At 48.1% G+C, this 17,882-nt stretch overlaps 1 protein-coding gene across 2 annotated transcripts in view; it reads left to right on the top strand.

Annotated features, from left to right (window-relative positions):
* The window catches only part of CSMD2 (CUB and Sushi multiple domains 2), a 684,323-nt gene that overhangs the window by 342,473 nt on the left and 323,968 nt on the right, over positions 1–17,882 (top strand). For both annotated transcript variants that reach the window (XM_043878199.1, XM_043878200.1), the window contains exon 6: positions 5,351–5,463. In XM_043878199.1, the coding sequence (XP_043734134.1) occupies positions 5,351–5,463 (113 nt within the window). The remainder of the gene's footprint in view (positions 1–5,350; positions 5,464–17,882) is intronic.

Below are 17,882 nucleotides of genomic sequence, written 5' to 3' on the forward strand. Positions count from 1 at the left end.
GAAAAACTATCACGTGCAAAGGCCCTGGGGCAGGGGTGGGTGTGGCCAGTTTTGAACAGCCTGGAGACCCTTGTGGCTGGAGCATAAACAATAAGGAAAAGAGGGGACACACTGGCTTTTATAAGGAATAAGGAACAAGGAAAGGAGAGGTGAAGACACACTGCCTTTTTTAAGACTTGTAGACTCTGGTGAAGTCTTTGGCTCTAAGAATTAGAGTCATTGAAGATTTGATTTTAATTAACCCTGAAAGCGAAAGTATGAGTCGCTCAGTCGTGTCCAACTCTTTGTGACCCCATGGACTGTAGCCCGCAAGGATCCTCTGTCCTTGGAATTCTTCAGGCAAGAATACTTGAGTGGGTAGCTATTTCTTTCTCCAGGAGATCTTCCTGATCCAGGGAAAGAACCCACGTCTTTTATACCTCCTGCAGTGGCAGGCAGGTTCTTTACCATCTGAGCCACCAGGAAAGGGCTAATTAACTCTATTAATGCATGATTTAATACATGCATAGGGAAGTCTGGCGTGCTGCAATCCATGGGGTTGTGACGAGTTGAACACAAATTGGCTATGGAAGAACAACAAAAAATGTATAATTTATGTTAAGATCGTTGTCTATTCACTCAGTCATGTCTGATTCTTTATGACCCCATGGACTGCAGCACACCAGGCTTCCCTGTCCAGCACCATCTCCTGGAGCTTTCTCAAACTCATGTCCATTGAGCCAATGATGCCATCCAACCATCTCATCCCCTGTCATCCCCTTCTCCTCCTGCCTTCAATCTTTCCCAGCATCAGGGTCTTTTCTAATGAGTTGGCTGTTTGCATTAGGTGGTCAAATATTGGAGTTTCAGCTTCAGCATCAGTCCTTCCAATGAACACCCAGGACTGATCTCCTTTAGAATGGACTGGTTGGATCTCCTTGCAGTCCAAGGGACTCTCAAGAGTCTTCTCCAACACCACAGTTCAAAAACATCAATTCTTTGACACTCAGCCTTCTTTATGGTCCAACTCTCACATCTATACATGACTACTGGAAAAACCATAGCTTTGACTATATGAACCTTTCTTGGCGTGGTAACATCTCTACTTTTCAATATGCTGTCTAGCTTAATCATAGCTTTTCTTCCAAGGAGCAAGCGTCTTTTAATTTCATGGCTGCAGTCACCATCTGCAGTAATTTTGGAGCCCAGGAAAATAAAGTCTGACACTGTTTCCATTGTTTCCCCATCTATTTGCCATGAAGTGATGGGACCAGATGCCATGATCTTCATTTTCTGAATGTTGAATTTTAAGTCAGCTTTTTCACTCGCCACTTTCACCTTCATCAAGAGGCTCTTTAGTTCCACTTCACTTTCTGCCATGAGGATGGTGTCATATGCATATCTGAAGTTATTGATATTTCTCCCAGCAATCTTGATTCCAGCTTGTGCTTCATCCACCAGCCTGGCATTTGTCATGATGTACTATGCATATAAGTTAAATAAACAGGGTGACAATATACAGCCTTGATGTACTCCTTTCCCAATTTGGAACCAATCTGTTGTTCCATGTCCGGTTCTAACTGCTACTTCTTGACCTGCAGACAGATTTCTCAGGAGGCAATTAAAAAATGACCCATCTTAAATGTACAGTTCTGGGGACTTTGACAAATTTGTGCGTGCCGTATATCCACCATCTTATTATATAAGACAAGACCATCTTATATATAAGACCGTTCCCTGTATTCCTTCCCAGGCAATTCTTCCTGTACCTCTCACCCGCACCTCGGGCACCCACTGATGTGCTTTCTCTCACTGTTGATTCGTCTTTTCCAGAGTTTCATATAAACAGAATCATACAGTATATACTCTATCATTCAGCATAATGATAGAGTTTTGAGCGTCTTTCATGTTGTAGGTGTTAGTAGTTCCTTTTTATTAGAGTTTTGAGTAAGACATGACACCATCGCAATGGCAGAGTTTAATGTGATAATTCCAGCATTTAAGTCCCTAATTCTCTGATAGATACCAAGAAAACTCTCAAATGTGCATGTATGTCCTAGGAGGCAGGAGCAGAACAGAGTAAAGATGCATAGGGCCCCGAGTTGAAGCCTTGGGAATGAACAGTTATAAGATTCCTGGGAGCAGGTGAAGGTGTGGGAGAAATGGGAGGGGGTGATGTCCCTTCAGGCTCCTCCTGTCTGTACAGTTGGGGCTTAAAGTTGATCCCAGGGCTGGAAAAGCTGACTTCCTGAATTCCAGTTACAACCCAGATCATTGCTCTCATCCTGCTCTAGGGACCCCAGCACTCTCCCCTCATTCCATTTTGCAATAAACAGCCTTTGGTTCTGAATTATTCAGGTAAATTCTCCCTATTTCTACTTCCTTATGTAAATAGCCTCCAAGCTTTGTCATTGAGATAGAATTGAATTTGGCCTGAGGAAGAAAAAACCCACAATACTGTTTGTGGCTCCTTAGAAAACTTAAATGACTATGCCTGTAATAAACTGTTTTAAATGGGATCTGGTAAAATACAGTAATTGGTTTCTGTTATAGCTCTTACGATAGCAGTATGGGTGATATTTGTGGAGTTTGGTGTGTGTCAGCATTTTCATTATAGTAAAAACTCTGTTTTTCAGGGTGAGAGGCTCCTTGGTTAGTTCCTTTCTCTGATACGCATTTATGGAGACCCACAATGCTGGAGCTGTCTCCCTTTCACCCCTCTAGATCGTCTCCCCTCCCTTTTCTACCCTGTTCCATGCTTAGGAAGACTTATTTGTCAGACTACACCAGTATTCTTCCTTGCCCTCTGGCTTCCAATTGGGCTAGATCAACAGAAGCGTCAGCAGTAGATGGGAGGAGGGGAGGCAGGAGAGTGAGTTCCAGGTTTTCACTCCTTGCTCCCTCCTGGTGGGAATCTGTGCAAACTGACTGTAGTCCCAGCTGACCAAAGATCTGGGTCCTTTCTAAGCTTCTGGGCTCACCATTTCTTTCCAGGTCTGTGAGGGGTAGCCATACCCTTGTTACCGGCCTCAGAATTCTGCCCCATCCTTGACGGTGAAGAGACCATTCATTCACCCAGAATTATTCTCAGATGACTGAGCCACCTATTTCCTGCTGGAATCCTGACACACCTGCTTGTATCAAGCATTATGTTAGGTGCTCAGTACAAAGATGAAGAATAAAGATGATGGAGAATAAAACATCAGCTGCCACTTACCGAGAGCTTTCTATTTGCTAGAGATGGTGCTAGAGTCTTTTTTGTGTATTATCTCATTCCATCCTTGCAACCCTTTCAGGGAGGGATTATTATTTCCATTTTACAGATAAAGTCACAGAGAATGTAAGTAATTTTCATAAGATGACACAGCCGATCACTCCAGAGCCCCCTGCTCCCCCCCCCTCTACCCACCTGTCTGCACTGCCCTCTTGGAGGCATCATCCTAGGGAGACACACACCTGGATAAATGAATTACAGTCTGAGTAACTTACTGTGGCATCACAGAGGAGGGGAAAGGGAATTATATTTATTGAGTTAATACATGCCAGATACCGGGCTAGGTCGTGTACCCGGAAGTCCCCTCACTTATTCCCATGGACTCTCCAGGCTGGTGTTGTCATTCCATTTTCAGAACTATGGAGTAACTGGTCACACTGATTGGAAGTGGTGAAGCCTGGATCTGAACCCCAATCTGTGTGGTTTCAGAGCCCAGGAGAGTAGGAAAGACCTTCCTGGATGGGGACGTGGTATTTGCGGGTTTCCCAAAGTCATCTCGGGTGACACGGCTGGTGCAGGGGAGAGGGTTACTCGTGGGTATGTTCCAGGCGGAAAAGGCAAAGGCGTGGGACTTCCCTGCTGGTCCAGTGGTTAAGAATCCACCTCCCAAGCAGCAGACGTGGGTTCCTCCCTGGTCGGGGAACTTAGATCCCACATGCCACGGGGCAACTCTAAACCCACACATGCCACAGGACAGCTCCCACGTGACTCAGTGGAGATCCTGCATGCTGCAGCTGAGACTCAACACAGCCAAATGCATAGTAATAATAATAACAAAAGGGCAAAGACATGGGAAAGGAGAAAGCTTGGAATGCTTAGGTATGATCGGGGTGTTCGGGCAGGGTAGGAGGGATGGTACCGAAGGGGATGTGTCAGGAGGTTTGGTCCCTGATTCAGAAACAGGGAGGAGGAGCAGGAAGACACTGGTTCTCAGCTGCTGGAGGCTGTGGGGTCCAGGAGAGAAGCGGGTGCTCCCAGGGTGCGGGGGTGGGGGATGAGCAGAGAGAGGAGGGGCATTGGGGGCTTAGCCTGAGTGTGGAGGAAAGATCTGATTGATGTGAAAGCTGGTTCAGGATGCAGCTGGGCAGAAGGCTAGGGCAGTGACCGGCGGCAGGGGGCATATGCTGGCATCGACCCACTGAGCCGACTGGCTAGAACTCGGAGGAGGCTAAGTTAAGGGAGGAGAGGCAGCCTGGAAGCAGGAGGGGTGGCGAGGGGCAGGGGGGAGGCCTCTTGTGGAGGCAGCAGGGATGGGGCAGGAGGCAGAGGAGACCCAGGGCCTAGTGAGCGACCCCAGAAGGGCTCTCACACCTGGGAAGGGCGCACTGCACAAAGCGGCTGCCCAAGCCACTTCTCCTGGCTTCTCTGAGGTCCCGAGGGGCTTGCTTGGGGTGGCTGAACCTCCGCCCCTGAGTGCGGGGGAGATGGTGGGGGCAGGGGCTGACCCTCTGCTGGAGAGCTGGGGCTGCTCCTCTGTCCGGGGGCTGGATCTTCGTGGGGCATGTGGAGCTCTGCAGGAGGTGGGTGTGTGGACATCTGCTGGTGGGTGGGGGGGAGGGAATGGCGCGTGGTGGGCCTCTGCTGGGAAGGCTGGGTCTCTCTCCGGGGTGGCCAGACCTCACTGGGAGAAAGAGTCCTCTGCTCCCGGCCTGAAGCCTGCCCCCTCCTCTCAGCATCTCTCTGGTGGCTCAGGTGGTAAAGAATCCGCCTTCAATGCAGGAGATGGGATTTGATCCCTGGCTTGGGAAGATCCCCTGGAGAAGGGAATGCTTACCCACTCCAGTATTCTTGCCTGGGAAATCCCATGGACAGAGGGGCCTGGTGGGGTACAGTCCATGGGGTCCCAAAGAGTCAGACATGACTAAGCAATGAAGCACACGTGCTCAGCCTCTCAGCAGTGGAAAGAGCCCCTGGAAGAACCAGCTCGAGCCACCCAGATCCCAGGCTCCTTACTGGAGGGCGGCTGGGGCAGCGTGGGCCTCCCTTCTGCCGGGGCAGAGGCCCCGGCACACGTGGGTGGTGGAGAGACTCCCGGGTGCCCAGTCTCCACCAGCTGTGGTCCCTCACCTCCGTCCCCCACACTTCCTGTCCCCACAGGTTCACCGGAGCCAGCCTCCCAGCCCCCGTCATCAGCAGCAAGAACTGGCTGCGACTGCACTTCACGTCGGATGGCAACCACCGCCAGCGTGGCTTCAGCGCCCAGTACCAAGGTAGGCAGGGCCGGGCGGCAGAGATGTCCCCAGACTGGGTGTACTTGCCTCTGTTGTCCTGCTCTTACTTGTAGACCCAGAGGTCTGCATTTCAGCATCTCTGCATCTGCCGCTGTGGTCTGTTGTCCAAGGGAGGACACTTCTCAAATTGTGTAGAATAGTGTGCCCTGAGCTGCCCCTCTTCAGACCAGCGGAATCTTAATAGTTTATCCCAGGGGCCTCCTGAGAGCCAGGCGCTGGGATTGGCACTTCATCAGCATCGTGTCACTTAATCTTCGTCATTACGCTGTAAAGCAAATACTGCCACCATCTCCATGTGATGGACAAGGGAGCTGAGGCTCAGAGAAATTAAACCAGTTTCCCAAGGCTATCTGAACCCCTGCCCCTCGAATCCAGAGCCCACCCCCCCACTGGCAGAGTTTAGCCTACCCCAGGGTAAAGTAGGAGAGCTGCCCGTATCTCACCTCCCATTCATTTCGTGTAGAACACAAATGTTTGACAAACGACAGACGAAACTTTAGGGAGCTCTCCAGCTTAGATGCTCAAATCTGGGAAGAGCTGTCTAGGGGCAAGAGATCAGACCAAAAATGGCAGGTGGAAACTGCAGGTAAGCAGATTTCTGCTCCATCCATGATGAATTTCCTAACTCCGAGAGGAGAGTTGCCCATAGAAAGGAGTGGATTAATCCTAAGGCGGGGAGTCCTCCACACCTGGAGGAGATCCCAAAGTCCAGTGGATGGTAGGTATGGATAACAACCTTCCTTTTCAACCTTGAGTTTGTCCAAAGTACACAGAATTTATCCATGGAGACCAACAGTGAGGATTGGTTTCAAACTTGCTCATTAACCCATTGCTATCACCAGTTATGGGCTTCCCAGACTCGAGTTCGATCCCTGGGTTGGAAAGATCCCTTGAAAGAGGGTGTGGCAACCCACTCCAGTATTCTTGCCTGGATAATCTCATGGACAGAGAAACCTAGCAGGCTACAGTCCATAGGGTCACAAAGAGTCGGATACTACCCAAGTGGCTTAGCTTGCATGCACACACTGGTAGCTCAGTGGTAAAGAATCCGCCTGCCAATGTAGGAGACGCAGGTTCTATCCCTGGGTAGGGAAGATCCCCTGAAGGGTGAAATGGCAACCCACTCCAGTATTCTTGCCCGGGAAATCCCATGGACAGAGGAACCTGGTGGGCTACAGTCCAAGGAGTCGCAAGAGAGTCAGACAAAACTTACTAAACTAAATCACCAATCACCAATTACAAACTGAAGTTGATTCTGATTGATTCGATGTGAATTTGTATTGCCCGCCTATTAAGCAGAAGGCCCTGTATGAGGCCCTGGGGAATAAAGAGTGGACTGTATTGGGAGTGAGTATACATGTATCAACCAGCGAGCATAGGATACAGGCCTGACGGAAGAGGGCGCAGTGATCAAGGCCACACCACCGTTAGGAGGGAGCACCGACTCCCGGGGAGGAGCAGGGCAGCCTGTCTTTCCATGCCCCACCTCGGAGGCTCTGAGGCTTCGGGCTGAACACTGAGCACCCTGCCCACCCCAGACGTGGCACCGGCAGGCCAGGTCTTTCAGGCTGGGAACTGGGATAAAAGCAGCACTGGGAGCAGAAACATGACCTCTAGAATCTGAATCTTTTATGCACAGCCTCACCCTTAGCCTTGGGTAGCAGGACTCCCTTGAAATTATTTTTAAAAAACAAACAGGAAACCAACTTTGATGAGCTTCGCAAACCCTGGCTCCAAGAACTTTCTTCGAGACTTTTTTTTTTCCCCTGCACCTGAGGTTGGGCCTTAGTGGGAGTGAAGCACCTCTTTAGCTCTTCCTGTCATGTTTTCCAAAACAGAAAAGCAGAAATGAACATTGTTTCATCCGATTGAAGAGGTTCCAGGTGTTTCTTATGTAAGTCAAGTTTCTGAGGGCCTATTTGTCATGGTCATAGATTAGAGTTTGCTGCCAGACAACAGGCAACAAGAACCCAGACCAGGCAGTCTCAAGAAGGTCGGGAGCACATGTCCATTGCACGCCTACTATGCATCAAGCCCTGCACCAGGCATCCTATGTGTTTTAATCCTCCCCTCAGCACAGTGATGAATGTGTTTTAATCCCCGTATCTCAGAAGGAAGCTGAGGCTCAGAGAGACTGTGAACCTCTCCAAACACACCCAGATCACACAGCCTATCACCTGTTGTTATTCAGTCGCTCAGTCGCATCTGACTCTTTGTGACCCCATGGACTGCAGCACGCCAGGCTTCCCTGTCCTTCTCTGTCTCCCTGAGCATGCTCAAACTCATGTCCATTGAGTCAATGATGCCACCCAGCCATCTCATCCTCTGTCGTCCCCTTCTCTTCCTGCCCTCAGTCTTTCCCAGCATTTTTTCAGGGCCTTTTGCAATGAGTCGGCTCTTTGCATCAGGTGGTCAAAGATTGGAGCTTCAACTTCAGCATCAGTCCTTCCAATGAATATTCAGGGTTGACTTCCTTTAGGACTGACTGGTTTGATCTCCTTGCTGTTCAAGGGACTCTCAAGAGTCTTCTCCAGCACCACAGTTCAAAAGCATCAGTTCTTCAGCACTCGGCCTTCATGATGGTCCAACTCTCTCATCCGTACATGACTATTGAAAAAACCATAGCTTTGACTATACAGACCTTTGTCGGCAAAGTGATGTCTGCTTTTTCAGCATGTCAGTGATGAAGCTCAAATTCATTCACAGGCCTATGTGAGTTTTTCTGCAAAATCACAAGGCCTTCTCCTATGGGGCTATGGTTGCCTCAGTTTTCTTATTTGACTGGTAGCTTTTAAACTTTGTTTTGTTAATCTCATCCTACCATAAAAAAAAAAATACATTTTTTTCCATTACAACCTGGACACACATATATATCTGTAGACCTAAAAGGAAAATGTCACCAAGTGCTATTTACCCTTAGTAAGTATGATGCACCCTGAAAATTTCTTTTCCAATTTTTAGTGTTAGTTGCAGCTTTTAAATCAATTTCACAAGTCTATAGCAAGGAACAACCCACAATCTGAAAAATGGTGTTAGTTACGAAATTCTCAAAAGTAGACTCTTTCTTATCCTCTCTCTGTCCTCTCTTATCCTCCCACAACATAGCCCAGAACAGGATTTGCACGTTGGTGTGCACGTGTACCCGTGTTTCAAGAACTTGGCATCTAATAAATATTAGTTCATTCAGTTCTAACAGCAGCTATGTGAAGCAGGTACTACTACTAGCCCCATCTTACAGATGAGGACTGAGAGCTGCAGAGAGGGTTCCATGGTGGCTCTAGGTCTCAGCCATAGAATGTTGGAGCCCAGGTTTGAACGCCAGCCAAGTTCATCTGGATCTGGCATGCTAATAGACGGTGGTGGGTGCCACTTGTGTTAATACATGATTCTCCCCCGGGAACTTTCTCTAGTGTTTTCCAGACTGCGAGTACCTAGTGCAAGGGTCTACAGCAATCATTTGGAGACTTAACTGACAACTTTATAGAGCAGGGTTTCTCAGCCTCCGCACTGTTGACATTGTAGCCTGGGTCATTCCCTCCGGTAGGGGGCTGCCTCGGGCACTGCAGGCAGCTTAGCAGCATCCCTGGCCTCTACCCACAAGATGCTAAATGCCAGCAGCACCCACACATGTGTGTGTACACACACACACACACACACAATCATGACAACCATAGTCTCCAGACTTTGCCAAATATCCCCTGAGCACAAAATCTCCCCCAGTTGAGAACCACTGCTCTAAAGGAATGAAAACTTTGGAACCAGTAAAGAACATTCTAAGTTTTGCTGCTTGTAAATTCAGTCCCAAAGAAGAGCAGAGGTAGGTTTCAGTCAGGGGTCTAGGAGGAGACAGGAGCATACTTACTGCGTGGCTGTAACTGAAGAAGGTTTAGTGAAGGGTCCAACTACAAAGAGGAGGGTGAGATTAAAGGAACCCAGAGCAATGATGAGGTCCCCAGGGAATAAATAGCCGAGAGGCCGTTACCACACTAGGGGAAGGGCCAGGGAAGGGGGAGTAGGAGCTGGAGCCATTGAAGAGGGGCTGCCTGGCAGAACTGAGGCTGACCACTGCCAACCTCTAGGGCAGGAGGGGCTGCTGGGAATCTGTAACCAGTGCAGGAGGGGAGCCCAGGAATCAATAACCAGATCTTGCCCTTCTCTCCATCATATCTGCTGTGCTTCCCATCTGCCAGCCCAATAGGAAAGCAGGATCAAGGGAACAGAGGGCCTGCCCTGCTCTGCTCGGTGCCCTAGGCAGCGGGCCAGCTGGACTGGCAGGCTTCCTGGTTCTCTAGCTGTCCATAGAGGTCCGGCTCCGGGGCACGGGACAGGGCGGAGAAGAATGGGCCTAGGGAGTCATCCGCACAGGACCAGCCTCACCCGTGCTCGGCTTTATGGCCTTAGACTCTCAAGGGATGTAGGGCCTTGAGAGCCAGTAATTCCCAACTCCTGTATCCGTGGAGGTTTTGTCCCAGAGAAACAAACAAGAAAATTAAAATAAATAAATGTAACTCACCTACAACACAGCACATTCCCTTCTTATCTCAGTCGCATCAGAATTTAGGGCTGTTCACGGCCACACACAATTCTAACCAAAACCGCATGGTAACAGAGGATCTGAGTTCTAGGCTTGTGCTGCCTGGAGCTGACTGTGGGAAGGTGGGCAGCTATATTTCGTTTTTAAGAAATGTGTCCCTTGTGACACTATCGTGACCCTACCACGTGACATCACAGAAAGATCAACTTGACTGGACCAGTCTCTGCTCTCAAAGAGAGCAGGTTAAAAAGAGGAACAGACGTGAGTCTGTAGCTTCTGGGCCGTATGAGAAGAGCTATAATTGAGGCCTGATGAAAGGTTCTGGGAGTGGATAAAGGAGCAATTCATGTTGTTGGAGACACTTAAGGAAAGCCAGACTTCAGTGTGAGTCTCAAAAAGAGGCCAGACAGACAATGGGAAGAAGCCTTCCAGGTAGAGCTCAAGCAAGAACATGAAAGTGCTAAGTCTCCGGAACCACAAATATCTGTGTGTGTCTATAGCACAGGTCAGCGGACCACAGCCTGCAGGCCAGACTCAGCTCTCTGCTTGTTTTCATGTGGTCTTCAAGGTAAAAGTGGGTTTTACACTTCTTTTTATTTTAATAATTTTTTAAAATCTGGCCATATCACGTGGCACACAGGATCTTAGTTCCCTGACCCAGCGATCAAACCCACACATCCTGTATTGGAAGCACGGAGTCTTAACCACTGGACCACCAGGGGAGTTCCCACATTTTTAAATAGTTGAAGAAAAAAATTGGAAGAAGAACATTTCATAACACACGAAAATTATAAGAAATTCAAATTTTAGCGTCCATAAATGAAAGGTTATTGGAACTCAGTTACACTCATTAATAGACAAATTTTCTATGACTGCTTGAGTGCTGCCGGAGTCGGGTAGTTTGCAACTGAGATGAGGCATTTTACAGAAAACATTTGCTGACCTAGAGCAAAGTCTGCAGTCGTGAGCTGTGATGGGCACCTAGAGTTATGAGGCTGGAAAGTGAGGTAGGCAGTCACATCATGTCATAAAAAGCTGCAGTAACGCTGGGCTTCATCCCAGAGTGGTGCTTGTGAGCGTGTCCAACTCTTTATGACCCCATGGACTCTAGGTTGCCAGGCTCCTCTGTCCATGGGATTCTCCAGGCAAGAGTACTGCAGTGGGTTGCCATATCCTGCTCTAGGGGATCTTCCAGGCCCAGGGATCAAACCCAGGTCTCTTGCCTCTCCTGCATTGGTAGGCGGATTCTTTCTATAGGGGGAAGCCCCCCATAGTGGTGAGAGGTTGATCAGAAGTTTTAACAAGAGTGGAGAGATGATCACATTTTCATTTTCGAAAAATCTTTGCTCTAGAATGAAAATAATGGGAGACAGCTACGAGTTTTTGGAGGATGAGAACTAGACAAGGATTTACCTGGTGGTCCAGTGGTGAAGACTCTGCACTCCCAATGCAGGGGGAACAAGTTCAAACCCTGAATGGAGAACTAAGATCCTGCAATGCCTCATGGCATGGCCAAAAAAAAAATTTTTTTTTAAAGATGACAGTGAAGATCCAGAGTTTAGGCAGAAGCAGTAGGAGATGGAGAAGGGGAGACAGACCAGAAGAGATCCTTCTGTGATCAACCACCCTGGACTCAGTACATGTCAGGTTTGGGAGTGAGAAGGGATGGGGGAAAGAAGATGAATGAGTCAGAGATGAATCTTGGGTTTTTAGCTTGAGTAAGTGAGTAAAATAAGTGACAATATTAACCAAGATGGTCCCTGGCAGAAGCAGATGGGGGATGGAGTTTGCTTGGGATGCATTGATTCTGGGGTAGTGTGGGATGCCAGGGTTTGGGAGACTATCTGATAGACAGTTGTCTCTTCTGTCAATCTGTAGCTCAGAGAAGAAGGGTCTTGGCTGGAGAAAAGGATATAAAAGTTTCCAGGCAAAGTAGAGGCTGAGGTCACCAATCCCATCTTAAGGCATGAGTCCTCCCATGCGTGTAACAGGAGAGAAGTGGGTCAAAAGAATGGACTTTCAAAGTGGGTTCCTTGGAGACCATGGGGTTCTCCCAGCAGCTGTTTTGCAAAGGGCTGAGCAGGTGGAATTTCCACCCCAACTTCAGCTAAAGCAGTCCCTCTTTGATCTATTTGTAGAGGCATGTACCTAAGCAGGTTGAAATAAGTTCCTCTATCTAAAGTATTTGGCAAGCCCAGGAGTTGAGGTTCTATAAAATTCCTTCCTGTTCTGGAAGAGCACTGAGACTGTGTCATCAAACCCTCTGTCTCCAGGTGAGGAATATTTCCAGTCCTTCTCATTGTTTCCTTGGTTGTTTTGTTTTTGGTGTTTTGTTTTGTTTTTTTTTTTTTAAGCCTACAAGGAATGACAGTGAGAAGAGCCTTTCTTAAATGCCCCCGGTGGCTGCTGATCACAAGGGGTGAGGGGCTACCCTGGAGGGAAGGCAACCCCCTTCACTTTTGCTTTCCTCATTTGAAGAGGGAACAGTCATTTTAACCCTGCAAGGTGACTAGCAGTGAAAGGAGCTCCTGGTAAAATATCTGACACTTGGCAGGCGCTCTTGAAATGGGAACACGAAGCTTCCTACCCTATCCATCACCTTGACCCCTGTTATGTGGGAAACCCTCGTGCGATGAGAGTGAGCTGGCGGCGCTGGCTCCTTTTTGCACGTGTCCCCCTCGCTGCTGCTCTGACCTGATGATAATCCTCAAGTGACTGTGCCTCCCTGCAGCCAGATCCTAGCCTGCCCCGCTGTTCCTCTCACCGCCCCTCTCAAGTCCACCCTAGTGACTGCAAGACTGGAAGGTTTTCTGCTCTCTAGAAGTCCTGTGCTGAGTCTCAATTGTCTGCCCAAGAAACATTTCCATTTGAGAACGGTTGGCATTTACTGAGATGCTGGAGGCTTTTTATGGTAACAGGCTGAAGCTTCTGATTTTCACAGGGACACACTGAGTTTTTGCTTGTGTCCGATCCACAGTCCCGGGCCAGTGCCTCAGGCACCCTGTGATCCAAGCTCCGACTTATTTGCTCTATTCTTGTCAGCCCTCTGAACTGCTGCCGGACCCTTAGTGGCTTCATTTCCAAGTTTAGGCCTCTGGGGTCCTCAGCATGAATCTCAGGATCCCGGAGACTGAGTACCCACAAAGCCAAGCTCCTGAGTTCAATCAATAGTGAGCCTAGACTGAAAAGTGGGCGTGAACACACGTGCGACACCCCCTCGCCTTGCCAGGCTTCAAGTGTCACCCCTTCCTTTTTCCAGAAATGAATTCAAAGCACAGATTCTGTTAACAGTGGGTCATTCATCCGCTCAGTCATCACACTGTTTTTGGAAACCTTCTACGCGCCTGGCTCTGTGTCTGCCCCAGGATGCGGACATAGGAGCCCATGCGGCAGATTTGCTAGAACCAGATCTGACGGGGCCGTGTAATGAGGGTTTCAGCGGAGGTCCAAGTGGAGCCTGGAGACGGCACTGACTTCTCCCTGAGACACAGAGACAGAGAGAAGGCAGCCTCTGACCGAGATGGAGCCAAGAAGAGAAGAGGAGAAAGGATGTTCTGGGGAGACACGACAGCATCACGAAGGCGGCTAAAAGCAATAACCCATGGCCGTGATTCCCTTAAACATCCGTCTTCCGGTCATCTCCTCCAGCTGACTTCTGGGAAGTCACTCATGAAGATGGCTGAACAGCCCATTATTAATAGCAAAGCATGAATCTATTCTAAGTTCTTTTCCCATTTATCTTCTTAGAGAGTATTGAGCAGAGTTCCCTGTGCCACAAAATAGGGTTAGGGTTAGATACACGTGTGTGTGTAACAGTCACTTTGCTATACACCTGAAACTAACATAACATTGTTAATTATACTCCAATCTAAAATAAAAATGTTTTAAAAATAGCAAAGCACTCTCCTAGGAATTAGAACACGCCCCCTCTTACACTGCCACCTGTAAACCATGGGCCACCCCAATGCTGTCCTCCTTCTACTATGCCAGAGTCCTTCTCTACTTTAGGAGTTCAGCAGCATGGTGAGTTTTGCTGTGATAACCAAGAAACTGAACCGGCAGCGCCCAACAGAGCACTGCTTACAATCTAAGTTGGGTTGATGATTCCTTTTCCCACCGTATTTAAGAAATCACCCAGCTTTGGAGCGACCCTGCAAAAATTTCTCAGCTATCCATTATCCTTCAGCACCTGTGTTCTTAGCAGTGGTCACTGCCAGAGTTTTCAGGGATGTTTTAATGATTTCGATGCCAGTTTTTTGCCCTTTACTTAGCTGGCGCAGTGAATCCAAGCCTGGAACGCACTGAAGCAAAGCACCCAGGTGATGCCTTTGTCAACAGCAGCTCTTGCGGCATTCAGAGCACCGGGGACTATTTCCATCCTCTTCCACGTCACTTCTTCCAGCAATCTTCAGCAGAGTTACTCCACCTGAAGTTTTGCCAGATGTTCACTTCATTTTTCTTTATCCTGGTCACTGATAGTAACATTCTAAATGCTCAGTGAGTCTTTAAATATGTTGCTCAATTTGAATATTGCCACCTTTTCCTTGCAAGAATCACCTTTGGTCACAATAACCTCTTCACCTTTTCCTAGGTCATGAAGCAAAACATCATAAAGACTGAGGGTTCAGCTCACTTTTCCAAATACTGTACCATCAGTAGCAGCAGCTTTGTTGGGTTCATTCTGTGACACCAAAACTTGAAGCTCCAGTTCAGTTCAGTCGCTCAGTCATGTCCGACTCTTTATGACCCCATGGACTGCAGCACGCCAGGCTACCCTATCCATCACCAACTTCTGGAGCTTGCTCAAACTCATATCCATTGAGTCAGTGATGCCATCCAACCATCTCATCCTGTCATCTCCTCCTCCTGCCTTCAATCTTTCCCAGCATCAGGGTCTTTTCAAATGAGTCAGTTCTTTGCATTAGGTGGCGAAAGTATTGGAGCTTCAGCTTCAGCATCAGTCCTTCCAATGAATATTCAGGACTGAATTCCTTAAGATTGACTGGTTTGACCTCCATGCTGTCCAAGGCACTCAAAAGAGTCTTCTTCAACACCACATTTCAAAAGCATCAATTCTTCAGTGCTCAGCTTTCTTTATGGTCCAACTCTCACATCCATATATGGCTACTGGAAAAACCATAGCTTTGACTAGACGAATCTTTCTTTGTTGGCAAAGTAATGTCTCTGCTTTTTAATATGCTGTCTAGGTTGGTCATAGCTTTTCTTCCAAGAAGCAGGCGGCTTTTAATTTCACGGCTGCCATCACCATCTGCAGTGATTTTGGAGCCCAAGAAAATAAAGTCTGTCACTGTTTCCATTGTTTCCTCATCTATTTGCCATGAAGTGATGGGACCGGATGCCATGATCTTCATTACTTAAAAATGGAAATCTGGTACTCCTCTGCTGGTCCGGTGCTAAGACCCTACACTCTCAATGCAGAGGGCCTGGGTTCAATCCCTCGTCAGGGAACTAGATCCCACATGCAACAACTAAGAGTTCACTTACATCTTCACCAAAGTTTGTATCTTTGGCATTAATCTTGGTGAGATGAAGAGCCAGTGTGCCAGACCCTGGCTTGGTCTAGCCAAGGACAGTGAGTAGTGAAAGCATTTCTGCAGGGCGATGATGGCCAGCCCAGCCTGGAGCTTGGGCTGTTATAACCCCAAAGTCAACTTTCATCCTATTTCAAATGAGTGTACTGAGGGTGTTTTCAGTGGTTATAACCAAAGACTCACTGGGCATTGGCAGTTTCCAAAGTGAACATGATGGACTGGACATTGGAAACCACCAGTATCCTGGAATCCCCGTTTCCTAACTTTTGATGTATAGGTCCAGTAGGGAGATAGGGAACCTTAATTCTTGTGCCTTCAATTCCTAATTCAGCATTCAGTGTTTTCCTGTCCTCTGTGGTAAGCACACCCTTTGAACCTCTGTGGTTACATCAGAAATTCTGTTGCTGGTCTCTGTCTTCATTTGTAGAAATTGTGGCAAATGGAGCAGTCTCTCCAGGGTTTATCAAGGTTTGGGCTGCTTCTTTAGCTCAACAGTTTACAGTGTCCGCACACAGCATCACACCTTTCCTGATTTCCACCGGATTGGCACCTTTGCTAACCCCGAAGCCTTCCAGGGCAATCAAGCATGCCAATGCACTCTCATTGGTGGTGCCATCCCAGCTTATTCATTTGTGTGTTGGCAGCATCATGATCAAATCTGATGTGATAGTTTTACATTTATCCTTTAAGTCTGTTGACCTGGCAACAGATACCTCATCTTTTGTTACTTTTAAGTGTCCCCAGCCCTGTTCTGTAATCATTCTCTTCCTACTGTTCTTCATAGTAAGGATTTCCCCACCTGCCAGAAGGTCTACACCTTGAAGCATTAGGCCTTAGGCATCTTCACCAAATTTTGTATCTTTGGCATGAGTCTCAGTGAAATCAAGAGCCAGTGTGCCAGACCCTGGCTTTGTCTAGTAAAGGACAGTGAGTCCTGAAAACATTTCTGCAGGGCGCTGGTGGCCAGGCATCGAGGCAGGCCCTCAGTGAGAAGGGAGTGTAGAACACAGGATGCATACCCGAGTTTCCAAAGTGGTGATCAAATTTCCATTTCTTAAAAAAATTATGGCCTGTCGGCAGGTCACATTGTTTTTTATATGTTTATTTATTTATTTGGCTATGCTGGGTCTTAGTTGCAGCACACAGGAGCTTTAGCTGAAGCATGGGAACTCTTAGTTGTTTGGGATCTAGTTCCCTGACTAGGGATCGAACCCAGGTCCCCTGCATTGAGGGCACAGAGTCTTAGCCACTGGACCACCAGGGGAGTCTCAGATTTCCATCTTTAAGTAACCTTTTTTAAGATGGGCTAGAGACAGTGACTCAGTGAACAAAAACCAAGCAGAAAAGGCTGTGTTTAGGGCTGGAGTGGCTTAGAAGGATACACATTGGAGATATTTTCTGAGGTTGAATGGGCTGGATTTAATGCGGATGAAGGGATGGTGCAGCCAGCAGGACAGCCAGGTGCTGGGGAAAGGCGAGTGGTTGGGTGAGTGCAGGGGCTCCCTGTTGTCTGAATGCGCTGGAATGAGAAGCCATATATTCCATGTACTTCTGGGTTCCTAGAGCCGTGGTGGCAGATTAGGCCACCCTCCGCTGTCTCCTTCCCCAGCAGGTGCTTGTCTCCCACTAGTTCAGCCCAATAACTGATGCTAAGACTCGAGCGGCATTTGTATTGCCAGATTCTTCTAGCTAAATGTGTACCATGTGTCCCGCTAACCTTTACAACAGCGGGAAAAATGTCTAGTAATTAACCAGAATATGAAGGATGAAAGGAGCCGCCTAGCAGCCTCCTGCAGTCATTATCGTTCAGAGGAGATGAATGTACCTACTAAGATTTCCATCAACCAGTTAAAGCCAGCACTTTTCTCTTGGGAGTCCTGACTCCGTTCACATAGAGCGCACACACAGGTATAAGTGGGAATTATATTTGTATGTGAATGTCTGTAGCCATGCATACACAGGGGCACAGAGGTGTTCTCCTGGGTACGCTGGTTGTAGACACAGATATGCACGGATGTGTGGCGTGCATATGTGCACTGGGGCTGTGTGTTCAAGTGTCGCTGGGACCAAGGAGCCGGCCCCAGGCTCTCCTTTGTCTCCATTTCACCAATGATAGAATCTCCTTGATAGACCAGTGCTTCAACGTTATGTCATAGGTGCTACGCTAGTGGGCGCTATAACGAATGAATGTTTGAACAAGACCAAATGCACCCCAGAAATTCTCCAGGTCCTTGCTGTTCTGCCTTTGGGTTTTGATTCGATCTGTCAGCAGTGGAGACCTAGAGAGAAGAGCACCCTTGTTCTCTGATCCT

Source organism: Cervus elaphus, chromosome 20 (genome assembly GCF_910594005.1).
Source record: "Cervus elaphus chromosome 20, mCerEla1.1, whole genome shotgun sequence".
NCBI lineage: Eukaryota > Metazoa > Chordata > Mammalia > Artiodactyla > Cervidae > Cervus > Cervus elaphus.